The 21,042-nt window shown below is 43.6% G+C and overlaps 1 protein-coding gene across 2 annotated transcripts in view; it reads left to right on the top strand.

Moving 5' to 3' along the window:
- FRMPD4 (FERM and PDZ domain containing 4) overlaps window positions 1–17,792 on the top strand; it is a 434,157-nt gene extending 416,365 nt beyond the window's left edge. The window contains exons 12-17 of one of the 2 annotated variants that reach the window (XM_045856137.1): window positions 2,038–2,127; window positions 2,661–2,843; window positions 5,688–5,826; window positions 9,416–10,480; window positions 10,848–12,137; window positions 14,003–17,792. In XM_045856137.1, coding sequence (XP_045712093.1) covers window positions 2,038–2,127; window positions 2,661–2,843; window positions 5,688–5,826; window positions 9,416–10,480; window positions 10,848–12,137; window positions 14,003–15,327 — 4,092 coding nt within the window. In that variant the 3' untranslated portion in view covers window positions 15,328–17,792. Of the gene's footprint in view, window positions 1–2,037; window positions 2,128–2,660; window positions 2,844–5,687; window positions 5,827–9,415; window positions 10,481–10,847; window positions 12,138–13,997 lie in introns of both variants that reach the window. The other variant, XM_045856138.1, reaches the window with a different exon arrangement.
- Window positions 17,793–21,042: the final 3,250 nt, after the last annotated feature.

The following is a 21,042-nucleotide window of genomic DNA, read 5'->3' as shown; positions in this document are numbered from 1 at the left end:
GGTCCCTGCAGACCAGATGCCGCATTCATTAAAGCAGGGTTCTCTGCCTCAGTGCCACTGACCTTTGGGACCAGATCATTCTTTGTTGGGGGGAGGGGTTGTCCTGTGCATCGTGTGATGTTTAGCAGCATCCCTGGCCTCTACCCAACCAGAAATGGCTCCAGACACGGTGCCCTGGGGAACGAAATCAACCACGGTTGACAACCACTGAATTCAATCTTACTTTTGGAGAGAAGATAAAATTCCTTCTGTCATTCGCCGTCATTAGTGTTAAAATCTCTCTCTGCCTCTTTTTTTTCTTATCAAGTAGAAGAAACACAAAGCCTATTTTAAAATATACTGTGGGTCAAAATGTAAAGGACTGTGTTCAGAGGTAACATAAAGCAAAGGGTTTCAGGAATCAGAAGGAGCTTTAAAACACTGGTCCTATAAAACTGGACGCAGTCCAAAAACCCAAGAACATTTTCCAGTGGATATTAGCCATAGAAACTTGTGTGACCGGAACACAAATCACTGTTTATGTGGGTAATTCTTTGGTCTTCGGATCTGATTTTAAGTCATTTTTACAGGCTAAGGCATGCTTATTTCCATTCCCTCCTCACTGCATGGCTTTTTCAAAACAAATGATCGGGTTCCAAATGCTATCAGCACCTTGGGCTCTCTCCCGGTTTCTGTAAATATTCAGCACACAGAAATATAGCAGGACACTGTGGATCAAGATTTTTTAAATTTGCCCAAAGCTAATTTTTTTTTTTCCGATCGGCTTGGTAGGACTTTTTTTTCAAGCCTGGCCCACTGGTTTTATAACTCGGATACCTGTTCTAAGATCGATCTACCCATCTATCACTGTCTGTAAAGGTCATTCTTTCTAGCCGATGGGGAGTGGTTTGCTTTCAAATCGATTTGCGAAGTGCTTTGGGTTTTTTTAAGAAGTTGGATGGATGAATAGTCCCACGGACCCGTTACCGAAGGGGTAGGGCACTTAAGTGTAGTAGACAAATGAGTTGCCAAGTCATCTGCCATTGCACACAGAGTTTTCCAGTCATTGCTGCTCGGAGTCTATGCCTCGTTGGAAATTCTCAGCCCCAACGAACATTCCTGGCACATTCAGTATGAACTGTGGACTTTTTTTTAAATCAAGGACTTTTTTTAAAAGATTTTTATTTATTTATTTTTAGAGAGGGAAGGGAGGGAGAAAGAGAGAGAGAGAGAAACATCCATGTGCGGTTGCTGGGGGCCGTGGCCTGCACCCCAGGCATGTGCCCTGACTAGGAATTGAACCGGCGACGCTTTGGTTCGCTGTCGGCACTCAATCCACTGAGCTACGCCAGCCAGGGCAAAATCAAGGACTTTTTTATGATGTAGGAATCTACATATTTAAGTCTTTATGAAGATAAATTTTATCTAGCTGAAATGTCATTTGTCAATCATTCATGAGCCTCAATAGATTCTCAGAGTTGAATGAATAGAGCAAGTTGTAACATTCCCACAGTGATTGGAGCTCAGAAAGTTCATTTTCCCTAAAAACTTGCAAAGAAGGTAAGGAACGTGAGCTGGGCATGTAGAGCCTGCTTAATGGCTTTGTATAGGTTGCGGGTGTGTTTTCAAGACAGCTCCCGCAAGCTCTGCACGCAGGTTAAGTCTCCTGTGTGACGGGAGAGTGTGCACAGCCTGCCCTGGTCTCTAACTGCCATTGGAGAGCACCTCTGGCCTCTCAAAATCTCCCCAGGCAGACGTTTCAGTGGAAAAATGTAGTATCTTGCCCTCACTGGCCAGGCGTATCCGCGCTTGTGAACCCCTCATACGTTCCCCCAAAATAAAACGATTCGCATGCAAATATCCTGTTGTGGCCCTTCATCAACAAATCAAAGGCAGAGCGATTTTTTTTTCATTCCTCATAAAGAGTCCTTGTCACACCCGCCCATTGGAGGGAGAGCCATCCTCCAGTCTGCCCTTGTTTGCAGTTGGTCTCCACACAGAACAGAGTCACACCCTTGTCAATGGAGTTCACACCCGAGGTTTCTTCTCTCTCCACAGCTCTCTGCGCTGCAAGCCAAGGTCCATTATCTCAAGTTCCTCAGCGACCTTCGTTTGTATGGTGGTCGTGTGTTCAAGGCAACATTAGTGGTAATTTCTTTTGCTTGCTTTCTCCGGGAAGTCATGGAGGCCTGCAGACTGTCACTGCGTCGCTTGTCTTGAATGAGCTTCTTTCAATGACAAAAACCAATCCGCTGCGAATAGTTTCCAGCCCTCATTTCTCAGCGACTGCACCCTAGTCTGAGGAAATGTTCCACTAGCGAACACCAATGTAGAATGCCCTCAGAAACGGAATGGGAAAAACCAAGGGGAACTGGTACATTCTGACCATGGCCTCCCTTTAAGTCATGGAGCCAGAAGTCGCTTTCACATTAAAAAGATGTTTATGTCTCATTCCTAAAAGTCTCTCGTGAGTATGAACCTACATACTAGGATAACATTTACTTTCTACCGTGTGATTTATCAGAGCCTTGATACGGTCACATCTCTGGTTCTTCTATCGGGTGACTTAGTACCATAGAGCCCAGAAATACTTTCTAAAGAAAATGCAAGTTTATCAAAAACATTTCATGAGGTCTTCAGAAGTCTAGTCTTTTTATATTTTGTCGATGTCCCTTTCTCAGCAGGCAGAAAAGCGCTCAGAAGTGACTCTCCTGGTCGGGCCCCGATACGGCATAAGCCACGTCATAAACACCAAAACCAATCTGGTGGCTCTGTTAGCCGACTTCAGCCACGTCAACAGGATCGAGATGTTTACCGAAGAGGAAAACCTGGTGAGGGTGGAGCTGCATGTGCTGGATGTGAAGGTACGTCTCCTGGATGTGGCCCCATGGCCTCGACTGGAACAGCTCCTTTGTGACACACTGCTGAGATTTCCACAGCAGGCAAAACTTCGGTGTGTGCGGGGCATCCAAAGGACGATGCGGCACAGAAAAACATCCACCCAACTCAGGCCTGAGTACTCCCGTCCTCACTCACTAACTGTGGGATGCAGGGACAAGTCGCTACTCTTCTCTGGGCTCAATTTCATCCTCCGTAATAAGAAAGCAAGGGGGTTCATTGCTAAGGTCCCTTTGGCTCCAGAATACATGAATCACAGATAGAGTGGGAGAGATTTTTTCCCCACTTACCATTTTAGAATATACGGCTCTCGTGTAGTCAGGGAGATTTTTGCCAGCTTTGTGTAGAACTCCCACTAACGTTTTGTTAGCTCAGGTCTGGTGTGTTTATTCTTTTGGAAAAGCTGAGTATTTCAGTCAATCTGTCTTTGCAGACTGTAGCAATTAGTACTGACTGAACATCTGGCTCCAGCAAACGTCATGGCCATTCCATTTAAAACAATCTGAGATCATCCTCAAATGGGAAAACTTGACTCCCCAAACAGAATTTGTCAGGAAGTAATCCAGATTCCCTGCCCTCACCTTCTTGTCGCAGTAGTAGATGAGCCATTGGATCTGGGCAGTGTTGATGTATCTGGGGTCCACAGGAAGTGCTCTGAGAACAGGCAGGAGGACCTGCTCCCACTAGGGTGGTGTGGGAGGAGCAGATGATGGGAAAGGGCTTCTACACAGCAAATCACACAGCACCGGTGTGCTCTGCAGCAGGAAGAGATGCCCATGAGAATGTGGCGCTCCTCCAGGTGGGCCGTGGCCTGTGGGGTTCCATGGGCTAAACCCAGGGGGCTCCGGTTGACTTCAGGTACAAGAAGAGACTTGGAATGCCTGCCCTAGTCTGTGACCAAAGATGTGGAAAACAATAGCTCCATCATGGAAAAAGGATGAGTTGGATACAGGCATCACAGACCTTCGAACCAGGGATAATCTGTCTCAAACAGAAGTGGATGGCAAGGCCTTATTCATGGTACCCTGCCTGTATCAGGGAATTGTGGGATGGATTGAGGGGAGACCTCAATTGAAATGGAAGGAAAAGGCAGGTCATTAAGAAGTACAGAGGCTTTGGATGGGAAGTTGGATTCCACCAGTGGGGTTGTCCACCCTGGCCAGTGTCCCACACCCGAAAGGGAGAGCAAGATGCCTATAGCTGTTTCTGTGTTTCTCTCCGGGTGTCTGCTTTTTTGTTGTTCCATTATTTCCCTCTCGCTTTATCTCTCTTTCAATGAGAGCCCACTGGCCATGCCCCCCTTCCTAACTCAATGAGAATAATTGTTTACACTGAATACTTCCTTCCCTATATGCCCAAGATCCATGTCTAATGAAACAATAACCTCATTGCTTCCAGAAAGGTTTTTTAAAAGATTTTATCTATTTGATTTTTTTCGAGAGAGGGGAAAGGAGGGAGAGAGGGAGGGAAACATCCATGTGTGGTTGCCTCTTGAACGCCCCCTACTGGGGACCTGGCCAGAAACCCAGAAAGTTTTAGGAAGGCCTTTTCTCAACCCCCATGTCTCTTCTGACCTCCTGTTAATTTACAATTTTTCTTGGAAGCCTCCTATTTCTGGGTTTCTTTGACACTTTTCTTTCAGTCTTAGCAGTCATTTCCACTTAATTCTTACTGCTCTTCAACACTGATTTTCGTCATGAACCCAAACTTAATCTTCCCGTGGTCTTTCAAATTGTGGGTTCATATCTGATAACAAACTCCTTACCTATCACTTTTTAAAATGTTAACCATTAGCCCTGGCTGGCATAGCTCAGTGGATTGAGTGCGGGCTGCGAACCAAAGTGTCGCAGGTTCAATTCCCAGTCAGGGTACATGCCTGGGTTGCAGGCCACGACCCCCAGCAACCACACATTGATGTTTCTCTCTCTCTCTCTCTCTCTCTTTCTCCCTCCCTTCCTTCTCTAAAAATAAATAAATAAAATCTTTAAAAATATTTTTAAAAAATGTTAACCATTTGGGAACAAAACCCATGTGACTTTCTTTTTATTCCTCTATGACTTGGGAAAGATTCCAAATGCCTGACCTCTTCTCTGCATTTATGTCTCTCCAATGAAATGGTTGCCCCATAACTTCTACTGTTTACATTTCATAAGCACAAAGACAGTCATCGTCACCCGAATGAAGTCATTCAGTTGGCCAAAAAGTTGGTTAGATTTTTTTCCATACAATGGCTCTAGTAGCGCTTAGTGGTCTTTAACTTCATTTGAAACAATTTTGTTAGATTGCATTGTGACTGCTGTCATATCAGCATGCATTAAAAAAACTTATGAAAAGGGGTGAATTTTTGTGTCACCATTTTAATATCAAATGGCCACACACAAAGGATGGAATAATAACATGGAAGAAAATATGCAATGTTTCCAGCATAAGATGCTTTCTTATTTCAAGAAATGTAAAAACACAACTGAAACACAAAGATTTGTGCAGTGTATGGAGAAGGTGCTGTGACAGATCAAATGTGTCAAGCATGGTTTGCAAACTTTCATGCCGATAATTTCTCACTGGATAATGCTCCCCGGTCAGGTAGACTAGTGGAAGTTGATAGCGATGAAATCAAGACATTAACTGAGAACAGCCAATGTTCTACCACGTAGGAGATAGCCAACATCCTCAAAATGTCCAAGTCAATGAAGTTATTGGTGAAAATGTAAAACATCTTTTTTATTTTGTGGGAAAAAACTACATGGACTCTTTGGCCAACGCAATATTAAGGAGAGATGGCTTTAACCCAAACATTCTGTTTTCTGTAGCCCATCACGCTCCTGATGGAGTCATCTGATGCCATGAACCTGGCCTGCCTAACAGCTGGATACTACAGGCTCCTGGTGGACTCCAGGAGGTCGATATTCAACATGGCCAACAAGAAAAATGCAGGGACACAGGAAACAGGTACTCTCTTCCTAAACGCATGAAGCACGGCCTCCCCCCACCTCACCTGGCAAAAATAGTAAGGCTCTTTCTTGAAAAGTTACAATGATACGCATGGAAAATCTACTGTTCCAATTTCACACGAAAGCCTTCAGAGATATCCGGTGTGGTCTAATTTGTTCTAGGAAAAAGTTGGTCTTTTTCATCACATGTTACACCTCACTTGGAAATGCCGGAGTGAGCATGTGCTTCAAAGGCAGTGATTTGATGACTGTGCGGGAGTGAGCAGCAGTCTTCGTGGCGGGGTTTTAATGTCTCCCTCTCACAGCAGTCAGGACACAGAGAGCAAATAATGGAATGCCCCATAGCAAGTGTGAGCCCCCAGCTGTAGGCCTGGTCCCTCCTTAGGGTGCCATAGGTCCAGCTGCCTGGGGCCCTCCTCCTGCATCAGACTTACCTCCACGATCTGGAAACTCTCCCAACAGGACGACTTGGGTAGTGCCCAGCACTTGGATTTGGGGCTTTAGGAGGGACTGTGGCAGCCATCTTAGCTCTGTATGGGGAGCTTTGCGATAAAAAAGATTTCCAATAATTTTTTTTAAAGTTAGATTTTTAATGTGATTTTTTTCTTTCTTTTTTTTTAAGATTTTATTTATTTATTTTTAGAGAGGGAAGGGAGGGAGAAAGAGAGATAGAGAGAGAAACATCAATGTGCGGTTGCTGGGGGCTGTGGCCTGCAACCCAAGCATGTGCCCTGACTGGGAATAGAACCTGCAATGCTTTGGTTCGCAGCTCGAGCTCAATCCACTGAGCTACGCCAGCCAGGGCTAGATTTCAAATAATTTGATCCAGCCACTTGACAGGATGAAACAGCCCGGAAGTGAGGGCAAGGAGGGCTGCAAAGGCTGCATTGATAGTTTCTCTCAGGGTGGGTGGTTCCCATTTGTTTAGACCTTTCGTCTTCATGTTGGCATTGTCTCTGTCTACAGTGGACACTCAGTAAATGTGGCTGAGAGACAGATGCAGCTCCCGAAGTCCAAGCTACTGACCCATGAAAAAGTCTAATCACGGCTTCCGTACTGAGGGTTTCTTTTAGAAGAAAGGGAAAATCTTATGAGCAAATTCCACTGTTGCTGTTCCTGATAGAAAAGAGGGGGAGGAAAAAGAAGGGGAGGGAAATCTTGCTTTTAAACTTAGCAAAAAAACATTAATAATTATTCCCTAGATATATTGTGATGTGTGGACATACACACAGAGAAAGACTCGCACGCTGCTTATGGTAATGGCTGGTTATCCTATGACTATAATGGCTATAATGGCAGCCATTATAGTCATAGGATAAAGGGAAACCAGAGAGGAAGAGAGAGATGGACAAGGTATGCCAGAAGGCAACCTCGACTGTATTTAATCCAACCCCACCTGGAAATGCCTGTTTTTTAAAAAAATTTTCTCTCAATATGGGGCTTTTTATCTGTAGAATTATGATTAAAAACCAAGCTTGCAAGGTAAGAATTGGAAAAAAATATAGATGGACCCCACCTCAAATGAGGCCCAGTCGTTCTACTCATAATTGGTGGTAGGAAAAGGAAACAAAAATAGGAACACTTCAGAGTGAAAGTAACAGAAACACAGAAAGGAGTGGAAGACAGACACAAGGCAAAGAAAGGCCCTGAAAGACACAAATGATGGCAAATAAATGGGGAGGAACGAGAAGAACTTGGTGAGTATGTGCTGGGTTGGGTGGTGAGCATTTTTATGACCACGTTTTCACTGAGCTAGGAGGTTTGGAGCAATTTAATGCTGACCTCTGAAATTTCAAACACCAGTTCAGCAATTTAACACACTCCTTTAACATTGGGAAACCACTTTTTGCCTTTTTATTTTCAAGCCTTAAAGTTTATCTAGAACATAAAACCTTTTCCCCATGGACTGTTGAGATGGTGTAGATGCATGAAAACATCCAAACCTACCACTCTAAAAATGGTTACTGTGATAAGGGCCTAGATTCTGTCCTCTTTATAATGACCCACAACGTAACATTTAATAAAAGTTCAAGAGGCAAAAACGTAGTTCTGAAGAGTATTAGCACCATGGGGAAAGAATGGAACTTTAACCTTTCATTAATTTCTCCTAGTTCTACAGCAAGAATGAGTGAGAGAGAGCAGGCATGTGTGTACATGTGTGTGTAAGAAGGGGGGACAAGGGAAAGAGTTGTCGTACTCCAATGAGCAACTGATCGACCCAAGCTGAGCAGCAACCCAAGGCTTAGCATCCTCTCATGGTGGAAAGTCTTCTTTTGTCTGTAAAAACTCCCCAAAGACCTCCTGAGACTCAGGAACTGTAGACAGTGAGTTCCGTTTCGGTCAGCTCATCCCTACTGCATTTTCTCCTGCTCTGTAAAAGACTGGACCATAGTATAGATCCCAATTCCCAGTCCACATCCTTCCGTGTCTCCAAAATCATTCCAGAAGCCAAATCAGTCCGCTTTGGGGAAGGAAGCCAAGACTGAGTGTGTATTTTCTTCTTGTCTCAAATCGATCAAAGACCTTAATCAAGATTTCTAACAAAGAACAGTAAGCCCGCATTTGTTCTTCCAGATCTTGAAAATGAACCTAAAGTACTTTCAAAATCCCCAAACCCATATATTTATGCATCTCTGGGTCTTACGAGGGTCTCAGTGAGTATCTCTTAACTTGCTTGTAGCCTGCTGACCTATTCAGTTTTCGTGTCGGTTTAATCCTGGAGTTGGCAAACTATGGCCCATGGGCCAAATCTTGCTCTTGTAAATAAAGTTTGATTGAAACTCAGCCATGTACATTGTATTAGTTTCTTAGGGCTCTGTGACAAATCACTACGAACTTGGGGGCTTAACATAACAGAAACTTATTCGCGCACAGTTTTGGAAGCTATCGGTTCAAAACCTAGGTGTTGGCAGGGCCATGCTTCCTCCAAAGGCTCTAAGGTTGTATATGGACATCCACTAGGATATAAAAGAGCTGAAGATAAAGGTATTCGTACTATCATTCCAATATTTATTATTATATTTTATTGATATGTTTTATTATTACATTATTACATGATCATTACAATACCTTCTAAAATAACTGGTAGAAATATGTAGATCCTTGACTTTCTCTTAACTCAGTGAAGAAAAAGTCCCACATCTTCCTCTACAAAGTGGGCATTGTTACATGTCGCTTTACAAAGTAAAGGGCAATCTATATCCTGGAATAAGAGCCTGTTGAACTACCACCTTTAAGGATATTAAAAGACATGTTTCATATTCACGTTCATAGATGTGAAATCTTTTAATAATAGAATCAAGGGTCAGATGGAATTAAGCTACAGTTCCCTACTCTCAGATGGCATTACCGTCTATTTTATCAAATAGCAATTACATTTTCTGCCATAGTTATTCGGTTAATGTCAGTTCTCCCAACCAAGAAGTCCTTACACCTGAAGCCTAAATCGACCACTACCACATTTGGAAAGCTGAATAACCCCATTATTACCAACATGGTGATACAGGCCATTAAATTAAGAACCAGAGATGAGCCCCCTGACACCAGACAGCACTGTAATGTGTCTTTGCATGATTCTTTCTCTTTAGGGACTGAAAATAAAGGAAAGCACAATGTCCTCGGCCCTGATTGGAACTGTGTACCCCAGATGACCACCTTTATTGGCGAAGGGGAACAAGAAGCCCAGATAACATATATAGACTCCAAACAGAAGACGGTGGAGATTTCGGATGGCACGTCATGTCCAAAAGACCACCGGCACTTGTACATGGCCAACACCTATAATTCGGATGAACTCAACCAACCGCTGGCTCAGCCGGGAGATGCTGCATGTGAGGCTGACTACAGAAGTCTAGCTCAGCGGTCCCTGTTGACCTTCTCGGGACCAGAAACTCTAAAGAAAGCACAGGAGTCTCCGAGAGGAGCTAAAGTGTCCTTTATTTTTGGAGATCTTGCCATGGATGATGGGATCAATCCCCCGACTCTCAGCTATGAGAGGCTACTGGACGAGAGTCCGGAGCTCCTGGAGAAGCAGTCACATGTCTACATGAGCAGTGCCAATGACATGAAGAGCCTGGAACTCACGCCAGATGCGGACAACATCCAATTTGTGGAACATTCTGTTTATGCAAACATAGGTGACGTGAAGACCTTCGAGGCCACCCAGGGGATAGAGGAGCCCCTGCTGCGTGATATTTGCTACGCAGAAAACACCGACGATGCAGAAGATGAGGATGAGGTGAGCTGTGAGGAGGACCTCATGGTGGGAGACATGAACCAGCCAGCCCTCCTCAACCTGTCCGGGTCAAGTGATGACATCATTGACCTCACGTCCCTGCCCCCTCCTGAAGGAGACGACAATGAGGATGACTTCCTGCTGCGTTCCTTGAACATGGCTATCGCCGCACCCCCACCTGGCTTCAGAGATAGTTCAGATGAGGAGGATTCTCAGAGCCAGGCAGCTTCCTTCCTCGAGGACAAGGAGCCAGGCGGCAACCTGCAAAATGATGAGATCCCCGTGTCCCTCATTGACGCTGTGCCCACCAGCACTGAGGGAACATGTGACAAGGGGCTGGATAACACTGTCGTTTCCCCGCTGGAAGCTCTAGAAGCTCTGTCCGTGTCAGAAGAACAGCAGACCAGTAACAATTCAGGTTCTTTCACGATTGTTACGTTTATTCACTGATAACCATATCACTCATCCCATCAAGCCATTTACCCTTGGAGTCCTATTATGTTGTGTTCTCTCATTTCACGCATGTCCCATTTCATAAATGTGCAGCAACTACCATCGTGGCTTTTTTTTGTGTCTGTGGTTTCCTTTGTTATTTTTTTTAAACATGTGGCACGTCTTCCCCTCATTTCTGGAACAACTATGCAATAAACTCAGAGTCCTTACTGAAAAGGGAAAACCTTGCTTTGCTCTGTTGTTAGTAATAATAATGAGTCCCATTTTCGTACATGTCTCCTTAGTGCCTCTGATGCATCCATTAATCGGTTCTTGTTTTTTACGGCATGCAGGTGTAGCCATCTTGAGGGCTTATAGTCCCGAGTCTTCCTCAGACTCAGGCAATGAAACTAACTCTTCTGAAATGACTGAGAGTTCTGAACTGGCCACAGCACAGAAGCAGTCAGAAAACCTCTCCCGCATGTTCTTGGCCACTCATGAAGGCTACCACCCCCTGGCAGAAGAGCAGACAGAGTTCTCCACCTCCAAAACCCCTGCTGGGGTCTTGCCCCCCAAGTCCTCCCATACTCTGGCCACCCGTCCAGTGACAGACCTCCCGCCCAAAGTCGTGCCTTCCAAGCAGATACTTCACTCAGACCACATGGAGATGGAGCCTGAAACCATGGAGACCAAGTCGGTCACCGACTATTTTAGCAAACTTCACATGGGGTCAGTGGCGTATTCCTGCACCAGCAAAAGGAAAAGCAAGCTGGCCGATGGGGAGGGCAAAGCGCCCCCTGTGGGGAACGTACCAGGGAAAAAGCAGCAGGGAACCAAAACAGCTGAGGCAGAGGAGGACGCCAAAGGTAAATTTGGTACCGTGTCTTCAAGGGACAGTCAACACCTAAGCACTTTTAACCTGGAGAGAACTGCCTTTCGCAAGGACAGCCAAAGATGGTATGTGGCCACCGAGGGCGGGGTGGCTGAAAAAAGTGGATTGGAAGCAGCCACAGGGATACTCTTTCCAAGAGCTTCTGGTCTGGGGACAAGGGAGGCCGAAGGGAAGGATGAAGGGACCCCCAGTGGGGAAGCCAATGAGGTTTCAGGACTTGGCCAACGGGACCACTTCTTAACTGACGTGACCTGTGTCTCTTCAGCCAAAGACTTAGATAACCCAGAGGATGCTGACCCATCTACCTGTGACCATCCTTCCAAGCTTCCTGGGGCGGAAGAGAGTGTGGCCCATCTTTGTGACTACCACTTGGCCAAGCGGATGTCATCATTACAGAGCGAGGGCCATTTTTCTCTGCAGAGCTCTCAGGGCTCTTCGGTGGACGCGGGCTGTGGCACAGGCAGCAGCAGCAGCACCTGCGCCACACCCGTGGAGTCCCCACTCTGCCCCTCCATGGGGAAGCACTTGATTCCTGAGACGTCAGGAAAAGGCGTGACTTATGTTCCTTCAGAGGAGAGGGCCACTGGGCTGCCCAACCACGGGGCCCCCTTCAAGGAATCACATCCACAGACAGAAGGGGTGTGTCCGCGGATGACAGTGCCTGCTCTGCACACAGCCATTAATGCCGAACCCCTGTTTGGCACTTTGAGAGATGGATGTCATCGACTCCCCAAGATTAAGGAAACCACAGGTACAGCAATGGGGGATTTAGTGCTTTGCCTTATACACCGGGAGCATGTAAAGCAAATTCACAGGAAACCTAAACAAATATAAAATCTGGAAGCAAAGTAAAAGTTAGAATCTTTAAAAAGGCTGCAGGGCTGTGGCCGGGCTAAGTATTAACCATTGATCCCTCAGTGTTTAAAAAAAATACCAAAGTTTCCAGATCTGAGACAATGGTGAAGATGTACGTTGTTTACTCTTTACAATCTTGCTCTCCTCTCACTTTTAGAATCTGATGGAGCAATGTTCTCTTTTTAATTCTAAATGTAGACTTTTAGCAGTACCCAGTGTGACTTTTAGTTACAAAATAGTATTGCTTAGAGTCACAAAATGGTTTGGTTTCTTTTTTAAGGCATTAAATTTCTAATTTTGCCATTTCATTTTTGAGAGGCAGGGAAGGATCATAGAGCAGGGTTTCAGGGAGATTGCAGGGGCTACGGAAGATCCTTTGCCTTTCAGCAATACTTACAGATGCATCTTAACTCTTGTAAGGCTCTGCTAGAGGAGTCTTCGCAAGAGTCTGGCATACCTCAGCATCAGGAAAGTTTTGGGGGTGTGCGAGATGAGCTGCTATATTTTCCCCCAAATAGTAACACATAGACATATGTAGAAAGAAGAATGCGGCCACCTTCCATGCCCGCTTCACCATTCTACCCCGCAGTGGGCACTTATTCGTCTCACCAATCCACTTGGCCAGCCATCATGTGACAACAGTTGATGTTCCACTCATACTTTCCAGTTTAAAAGTATATCATCAGTACCGTGTTTTCCATAGAGACAAATAGATGTTAGTGAGATCTTACATTGGTTAATTTCTATTCCTATTCTTTTTTTTAAGATTTTATTCATTTATTTTTAGAGAGGGAAGGGAGGGAGATAGAGGGAGAGAGAGAAACATCAATGTGCGGTTGCTGGGGGTCATGGCCTCCAACCCAAGCATGTACTCTGACTGGGAATCGAACCTACGACACTTTGGTTTGCAGCCCGCTCTCAATCCACTGAGCTATGCCAGCCAGGGTCCTATTCCTATTCTTTTAAGATTGTCTACCTTCTCAAAACCTACCACTGGCTTAACCTGCCATGGGAAACCCACCTATACATGCTACATAACTCATCAGTCCACCAAGCATCTTTACCTCTAAACAAATTACAGCACACTGTTTGATCCTCCCCAGCTGACAGGGAGCTTTCACCTAATTTACCTCTTGCTTCTCACAAGAATTCTGTGAAATGGAGATTTTCTTCACGTGACAGCTTTTCTGAGGAAAGTTCAGTCATTTGCCCAGTGTCTCCACTTCACACCCTATACCTGGAAAACTTTATGGGTCTTCTTTAAAGGCAAGATAGTTTAGCATTAATTAAATTAGGCTGCTTGTTTACAAAAAGATTAACTGATACCAGGATTAACCTAACTCCCTTGAAATAGAACCTCAATGTCATAAATATGTTTGAATAATCCACATGTAGGATGTGTGTTTTCTAATGATGTGTCTAAGCTTTGACAGATCAATGCTTGGGAGCAAGGCAATTCCATTGTCTCCCTGACAACATTGGGGACTTCTAGACAATTCCAAATGAATCAGCAGTTCAAGAAATAACAGATGACGGTATTTTTTGAGATGTGCTGAAGTAGAAATCTGTCATGTGATCTCAGGAAGGAAGTCTTTGGAGACAGGGTGACCGTGCCTCCAAATGTGGGGTGACCCTGACACATGGCAGCCCTTCTGGAATGCATCCTTGAGAAACAACAGACATCACAGAGAAATGTAGTGAAATTGCCCATCCATGAGATGTTTAATGGTTCTCTCTGTTTTTCTACTACCCCTAGTGTAGCTTTGACAGAGTCTGGGAAGGAGAGACGAGGAAGCATGCCTTCAGTTTGGTCTCAATATCCTGAAGCTGATCCCATCCTGCTACCATCAACCATTCACTCGGAATCAAAGGTGCCAATTCCAAATCAAGACCCCACTGATTTCTCCCAAGCATACCAGGCCTACGGAGAGGCTGTGAGCCGGCAGCCACCGGATCTGAGAGGGGAGAGCCATGGGACAGCCCCCAGCCAGAGGGCTCTGAGACGTAGCAGCAGTATCCTCTCAGAATGTGTAGGTTTGGAGACCTTCCGAGAGAGAAGCAAGGTTGCAGTCAGCTTCAAGTGTCCAGGTATCACAGATGCACAGGAGGCCAGTTCAGAAAGGCGGGCAGAACTCCCACTGGGGAAGAAGCTCACCAAAAGTTTTTCCCAAAGCTCGATGCACTTTAGCTCTGACGGGAAGTTCCACAAAAGGTCCCCGGTGGCTCACAAAGACTCGAAGCTATATAAGACATTACCCTTGCGGAAGCTGGAGGGCAGCAATTGGAGATGCCGGGGACCTTTCAGCTACTGCTTTCTGAACCGAGGGCAGGATGAAGATGAAGAGGAGGATGAAGAGGAAGGAGAGCCCACCCGTCGGATCTCTTGCCTCTTCCCACCACAGGTGACTGAAGCCATGCCTGAGCCAACCAGCCTGCCCCTGACTGTTGGGATCCAGAGGCAAGGAGTGGCGCTGTCCAGAGTTTCAGTGCTGAAGGTCTGGGCAGAAGACCTGAGTAGTCCAGATGACATGGACTTCAGCAACCTGGCTTTTGATGCCCGGATCGCAAGAATAAATGCCCTGAAGCAGAGTACGTATGCAATGCCCGATGGGTTCCTCGCAGCCCAAAATGATGCCAATGAGCTGCTCTGCCTCGTCAGGGCAACCAAGGGGAAGAGAGAGGAGTCACGCCCCGAAGCGTATGACCTCACACTCTCTCAGTACAAGCAACTGTTATCCATTGACTCCAGACAATTGGGAAGTGCCTGTAGGAAAATGGCGATGGCCGAGAAGAGCCCAGAGGAGATGCTCCTAGCTATGACTTCTAGCTTTCAAGTGCTCTGTTGCCTAACAGAAGCTTGCATGCGATTAGTTAAAGTCGTGAACTCAGAAACACAGCGGCAGGAGATTGTAGCGAAGATTGATGAAGTGGTCATAAACTACATTTGTCTCCTGAAAGCTGCCGAGGCAGCCACTGGAAAGACCACTGGGGATCCCAGTGTTGGACTCTCCACGCGACAGTCAACTACCATGGCCGCTCTCGTAAGCACACTAACACGTTCTCTCAAGATGCTTTTAAATAAATAAAGTCTGAAAGTCACGTCATAATCTACCTTTGCAAAGCCATACATGAACTTTTATTTACTTTCTGTGTACGATGAACAGATGTCTCCTTTCTTCTCCCTGTATATTTTGTTATTTTGTATAAAATAGGAGATAAAAGTCACATTGGTGAAATGTTGAAATGTACTAATCAGATGTACTCTGTTTATATTATACGTATATACATGTAAAAGAAATATACAAGAAAGGGATGACATTTGGCTATTTTTCATATAGTCGAAACTTGGGGTATATGATGTGAGATTTTAAATTTTACCGTGTTAGACCAAAACTATGAATCCTATTCCCTCTCCTCCCAAGCAGATAGCTGGAGACCATATCATTCATATATAGGAGGAAAAAGAAAGAAAGAAAGAAAGAAAGAAAGAAAGAAAGAAAGAAAGATAGATCACAATGTATATAAAACAATACTTATGTTTTAAAATTATGATTTTTAAGTATTGGAACTAGCAAAAAGACATTTAAAATTCAAGAAGCTACTATGAATTATTAGAGAATATATATAATAAATTAATTTTTTGCTCATAGTGTTTGGTTATCTGATGCTTTCTTCCAAGAATCCCATATGTTTCATTTTGGCTTATTCCATGTGGGTTAAAATGGGTGGAGGTGGATTCTATTGTGTCAACGCAAATGCTCTTCATGATGTTCCTAGAGTTAGAATACTTCCCAAGTAGAAGGACAGAAGGAAGGATGGGCAGGTCCCTGGGTAATACCTAGCTATAGATTATCTAATTACAGAAAATGAAAGAATTCATACCAAAATTAAAGTTTTTAATGACAAGAGAGATCTGCTTTGACTCAATGTCAAAATATGTAAACCAAAGACATCATCCACCCCACCCCCAACTCGACCATGAAACTTAGAATTCTCTTAAGAGTGACAGAACATTTAATAAAGTATTGCAAAATTATAAAAAATAACAACAACATTTGATGATCATTGAAAGTAAGTGCAGATCCAGTCCCATCAACCGGACTGCACAGCAGCCTGAGCCACATCTCAGATCGTAGCACTTTAGTATCACACAGCTTCATGCCGCACCTTCTCTACCGGGGCCAATGCTTCCAAGCCCACTAGGAATTCCAGCCTAACGCTGGGACAGACTTTCAAATCTGCAACGTTCGCAAAATCAGGGAGAGATAGCTCCTCTAATATAGAGGCCGTGATTAAATAAACAATTAAGTGTTTCTTAAATGATCTAATCTGAATCGGCTTCTAGAAATAGCAAAGCTAAACAACAACAACAACCAAAAAAGGACAAAGAGAAGTGGTCAGTGGGACCATGTTAGGTAAACCTGATGGAATGCAAAGAAGTTTTCGGAACTGTCGTCTCTCTCAAAATGTATCTTTGGGTCAAAGCAAAAAGAATTCGAACTCTGCAATTGTAAAATAAAATTGACATGTACATATATACTTCATGGGTCATTTAGTGCTCAGGCTACACGCACTCCTATTAATGTACGTGGCTCCTTAAAATATGACAGCCGTGTGCCAAGTACAAATATTTCCATTTTTGTAGCCTGCTGGGCAGGAGGAATAACGCAGTCTACAATCACGATGTCTCATCAGTCATTCCACAGAGACTCCGTAACAAAAGTCACATGTAGTTGTAGATGGTAGCATACAAAAGGCGTTTAGACATGTGTTATTTAAAATAATGTTTAAATGATAAAACATTATTTTATTACAATGATAAATATTGGTGTTTGATATTGAGAACTATTAATGCTGTTTACTGTGGACATTTTTGGTAAATATTCTCTGTACTAAAATACTAACATTAACAGGATGTGTGTTCTATGTCAGCCAATGTGCTAAAAACATATCTCATCTATGATCTCATTCAGTCATCACAACAATCTTATGGTTTGGACACTGCCGTTAATTCCCTATGGAGGCAACATGATTTAGTCATTGAGGACATGGGGGTCGAGGTCAGAAACCTCTTGATTTCAGTTTGGACTCTGCCATTTTCTAGTGCTTTTGTCTTGGGAAAGCCAGTGGATTTTTTTCTGTGTCTCATAGGGTTGTCATGAGTTCTAAGTCAAATGATGTATGTAAAGTTCTTACTATAACACCTGGCAGATTAAGTAATTAATGTTAGATATTATTATCATCCTAATCATTGTGTTAACTATATTGCCCAAGATAATATGTGGGGATGTTTGTTTTATATGCATATTGTATCCTGACTCTATGTGCAGAATACATTATGTGTATTGCATATGTATAAGAGAAACATACAAGGAAGTGATGATCCTTGTTCAAATCACACATCCGGTTGGAACAGCTTCTTCGTCCATTTCAGTTCAAGAGGCCTCAGTGAAATACTTCTGGGTCTTTCTAATCAATGTCCCATTATGGGTGCTCCAATAAGTTTCTGTTTCTTATAAACAAACTCTTTGCTACTTAGAAAACCTGAAGGGCCGCCCATTCACTAAACGTGGGGTTCCTCAGTGGGGCCCACATCCACTGGAGTCTAGGAAGAACATTAGAATGATACTTGTGTTTATTTTTATCTGACCTTTTTTATGTTTGCGTATGTTTTATAATGGCATAATAGTACAGTGCTATATGTACATCATTTTAAATAAATAAATTAATTAACAAGCATATGCCTGGTGCGTGTATGCAAAAAGAGTGTCGCAGGTAGGGTTTCATTTACTAAAGTTTGGAGACCACTGAACTAGGGAAGAAAAATGCCTTGTGCTCGAGGTTCTTTACCTTTACTCCCCAACCTAATTTTCCAAGCGTCTCATAACATTTTTATTAAATTATTTTATTTCTATCATAAAACTTTAAAGTGTGCACAAAAATGGACATGATGATAGAACAGAATCAACACGTACTCATCACATGCCAATTCATGTCTAGCATTTTCTCTCTTTCTACACATCTCCTTCCACACTGTGTGTATTAGCAAACCTCAGACCTCGTAGCATCTAATCCATGAATATTTCAGGAAGAACCTCCTAGAGATAAGAACTTTTCAACATAATCACAATGCCGTTTTCACGCTTTTAAAACTTCGTAATTCCCTAATATTATCAAGTAAATAATACAGAAATAAATCATGAACAAGGTGGAAATTCCTACAAACCCAAGGCCAAAGATTGTCGTTATCAACAATTTAGGGCGTCTGCTTTCAACTTTATCTATACTGATGTTATTATTGTTGTATGTGCTCATGACTTGAACTTTTGACTTAGCAAGTTGTTCTGACCACATTTGCCCTTCCGTTGGAGGCTCAGCTGCACCAGATTTTATGTAAGAGAATTGGCTAGGAGGAATATGATTGACACGCAGAAAAACAATGCTCAAATGAATGGCCGCCACAGCATTAGGCTTATAGTCGTTCCGACAACTAATGCAATTGCCTCAGACGCTAACACGAACGCAGACTCCTAGGCAGACCTGGAATTAGTCTAATCACAAAATAAATTATTTTTCCAGAGAAGAAAGACACAATAATGAAATGCCCAGCTACAGCAGCACTACAGTGGATCAATTCCTTTTGCTCTGAATTTCCTCTTTCATTATGACTTATCTTAGGAAAGACACTCTTCATTTGTTTATGGCTCTGTTACATACATTTCTAAATGCCAGTTATTTTTCTCAATGTGAATTCTGAACCACTCAGGATGTCACTCCATTCCACCTGGATTATTCTGGGTTTGGGAGAAGTGTGCTGTCATTGGTTACCACCATTCATCGTTGTATTAATTGTCTTTAAAATGGGAAAAAAGCAAAATCAGCTATAGTCAACTATGTTTAGGTGATTCCTAGAAGTTGCAAACATTTAGAAATCTGCACAGGGATCAAATGCAAGGATATCACATTGCTTCTCTTTGCCCTGATTTTGTGTCTTCTTGGAAAGTGGTCGAGTTCGCAGGGGTGTGTGTGTGTGTGTGTGTGTGTGTGTGTGTGTGTGTGTGTGTAGAGGTGTGGGTACAGAGACATGTAGGGGAGGTGTTTGAATAGATAGTTGTGTGTGTCTGTCTGTGAGACTAGTTTTCAGTTTGGCTTTAGGAATTTCAGCTAGTTTACCCTCTGGCAGCCCAAAAATGATGATAAAGCTTTCTCTTTATAACAATTCCAAATCTTCCTTTAAATCAGATTGCAGAAACAGTTTCTCAGCTTGGAAAGATCAGAGTCAAAATCTTCCCTTTTAAACTGAATTCCCCTTCATAACAACCTGAACCACAGATGTTGGATACTTTTTAGTTATTTCACCTATTCCCTGGCCTACCACTCTCAGTCTTTACGTTCAAACTCTATACGTAGAAAAGCTATGGAAGAACAATTCATGTCTTTGTCAAATACTTCTGCCGCACAGAATAACGGGACGAGTTCAATCCCGCATCTCTGAGAGAAGTAGATACCCCAGTAGCTTCTCCCAAGTAGCTTATTTCACCATTCAACTTGAAATTAACCTGCCGCCTTCCGCTGAACTGGTTCTAATCTTCCCTCCACGTTTATAACTGCATCTCAATGTTCTGTTACACAGTCGTTCCAAAGCATTGAGGGTTGTTTCTTTTTTCCATTGTACCTGTTAATTCTCATTTTCCACTCCACGGTTTGGACCACACTTCTGTGCCATTTGTGGTCTTGTCATCCACAACGTTAGGAATGAATTAGCGGAATTAGCTTTGGGATTCAGGAAGCCCAGCCTTCTTGGTAACATCCAACCAAGTCATGTTTCTGCTCTTTTCATTTTGATTAGTAAACCCTTTGTACATGTTGCCCTTCCACTAAATGATCCTTTTCTGTCATCCACTTAAAGAGGCCGGATATGTCTCCTCATTCATTCAAATAGCTATTAACAACTCCGTAATCCGGGCAAACGTTGTGCTAGGTGCTTAAGGCCGGGTACCATAGAAAACGTAACTGACGCAGTCCTGCCAAACATGGCACTCCCGTTGTGGAATGGGTGATCTGTGTCGTTGAAGCAAGGAAGGGGCTCGGAGTGAGTCAGCTTTACAGGCCAAGTTCCCTGTGCGTGGTGGCACACGACTCTACAGATGACTGTGCCAGCCAACACTGCATGCGATCTTAATAATCAGTGAACACAAATGACAATTGTGCCATGATCTACATTTCAAAACATTGCTCTTCAGTGACAAACACAGAGGGACATGACAAAATACACTCAAATGTTTATTGAAGATACAGTAATTCAAAGCATCCGAAATTTAGAGAGTTAAGGTGGGTCTTCTTTGTACAATGCAACCTTGGAAAGAGTCGTTTGAACAGTGCTCGCCTTCTTTGATTCATCATAGAACTTACAATATGGAGTGAGCATCTTGTCTGTGTGCTGGCGAATTGTCATAGTCTTGTCTAAATTTGGATAAGCCTCCAACATTTTATCATGAGTGCTTTCAATGTCATGAAATCTCTCCCAGAGTTCCTTCCACATCAGTGTCTTTTTCTTCCAGTGTTACCTCCTCTGGGACAGCTTCGCCCTTTTCCTCCCAGCCACCATCTTGACTGAAGTCACTACATTCGCCTTCCCTGCCCTCTGGCACATCTCAGAGGAGGACCATGTCCGCAGGTCCACAGTCAGCTTTTTGCTAGGACTCCATTCCCATTGGATTTTCATTTCACTTCCAGTATTATTGCTCTTTGTTTCTCTGTGCCACTTTCATCCTGGCTGGCCAGTTCCCTCTTCCGATCTT

This window comes from Phyllostomus hastatus, unplaced genomic scaffold (genome assembly GCF_019186645.2).
Source record: "Phyllostomus hastatus isolate PE091 unplaced genomic scaffold, TTU_PhHast_1.1 phas_scaffold_12, whole genome shotgun sequence".
NCBI lineage: Eukaryota > Metazoa > Chordata > Mammalia > Chiroptera > Phyllostomidae > Phyllostomus > Phyllostomus hastatus.
Note: the sequence above shows the minus strand (reverse complement) of the source record. Positions and strands in the feature narration are given on the sequence as shown.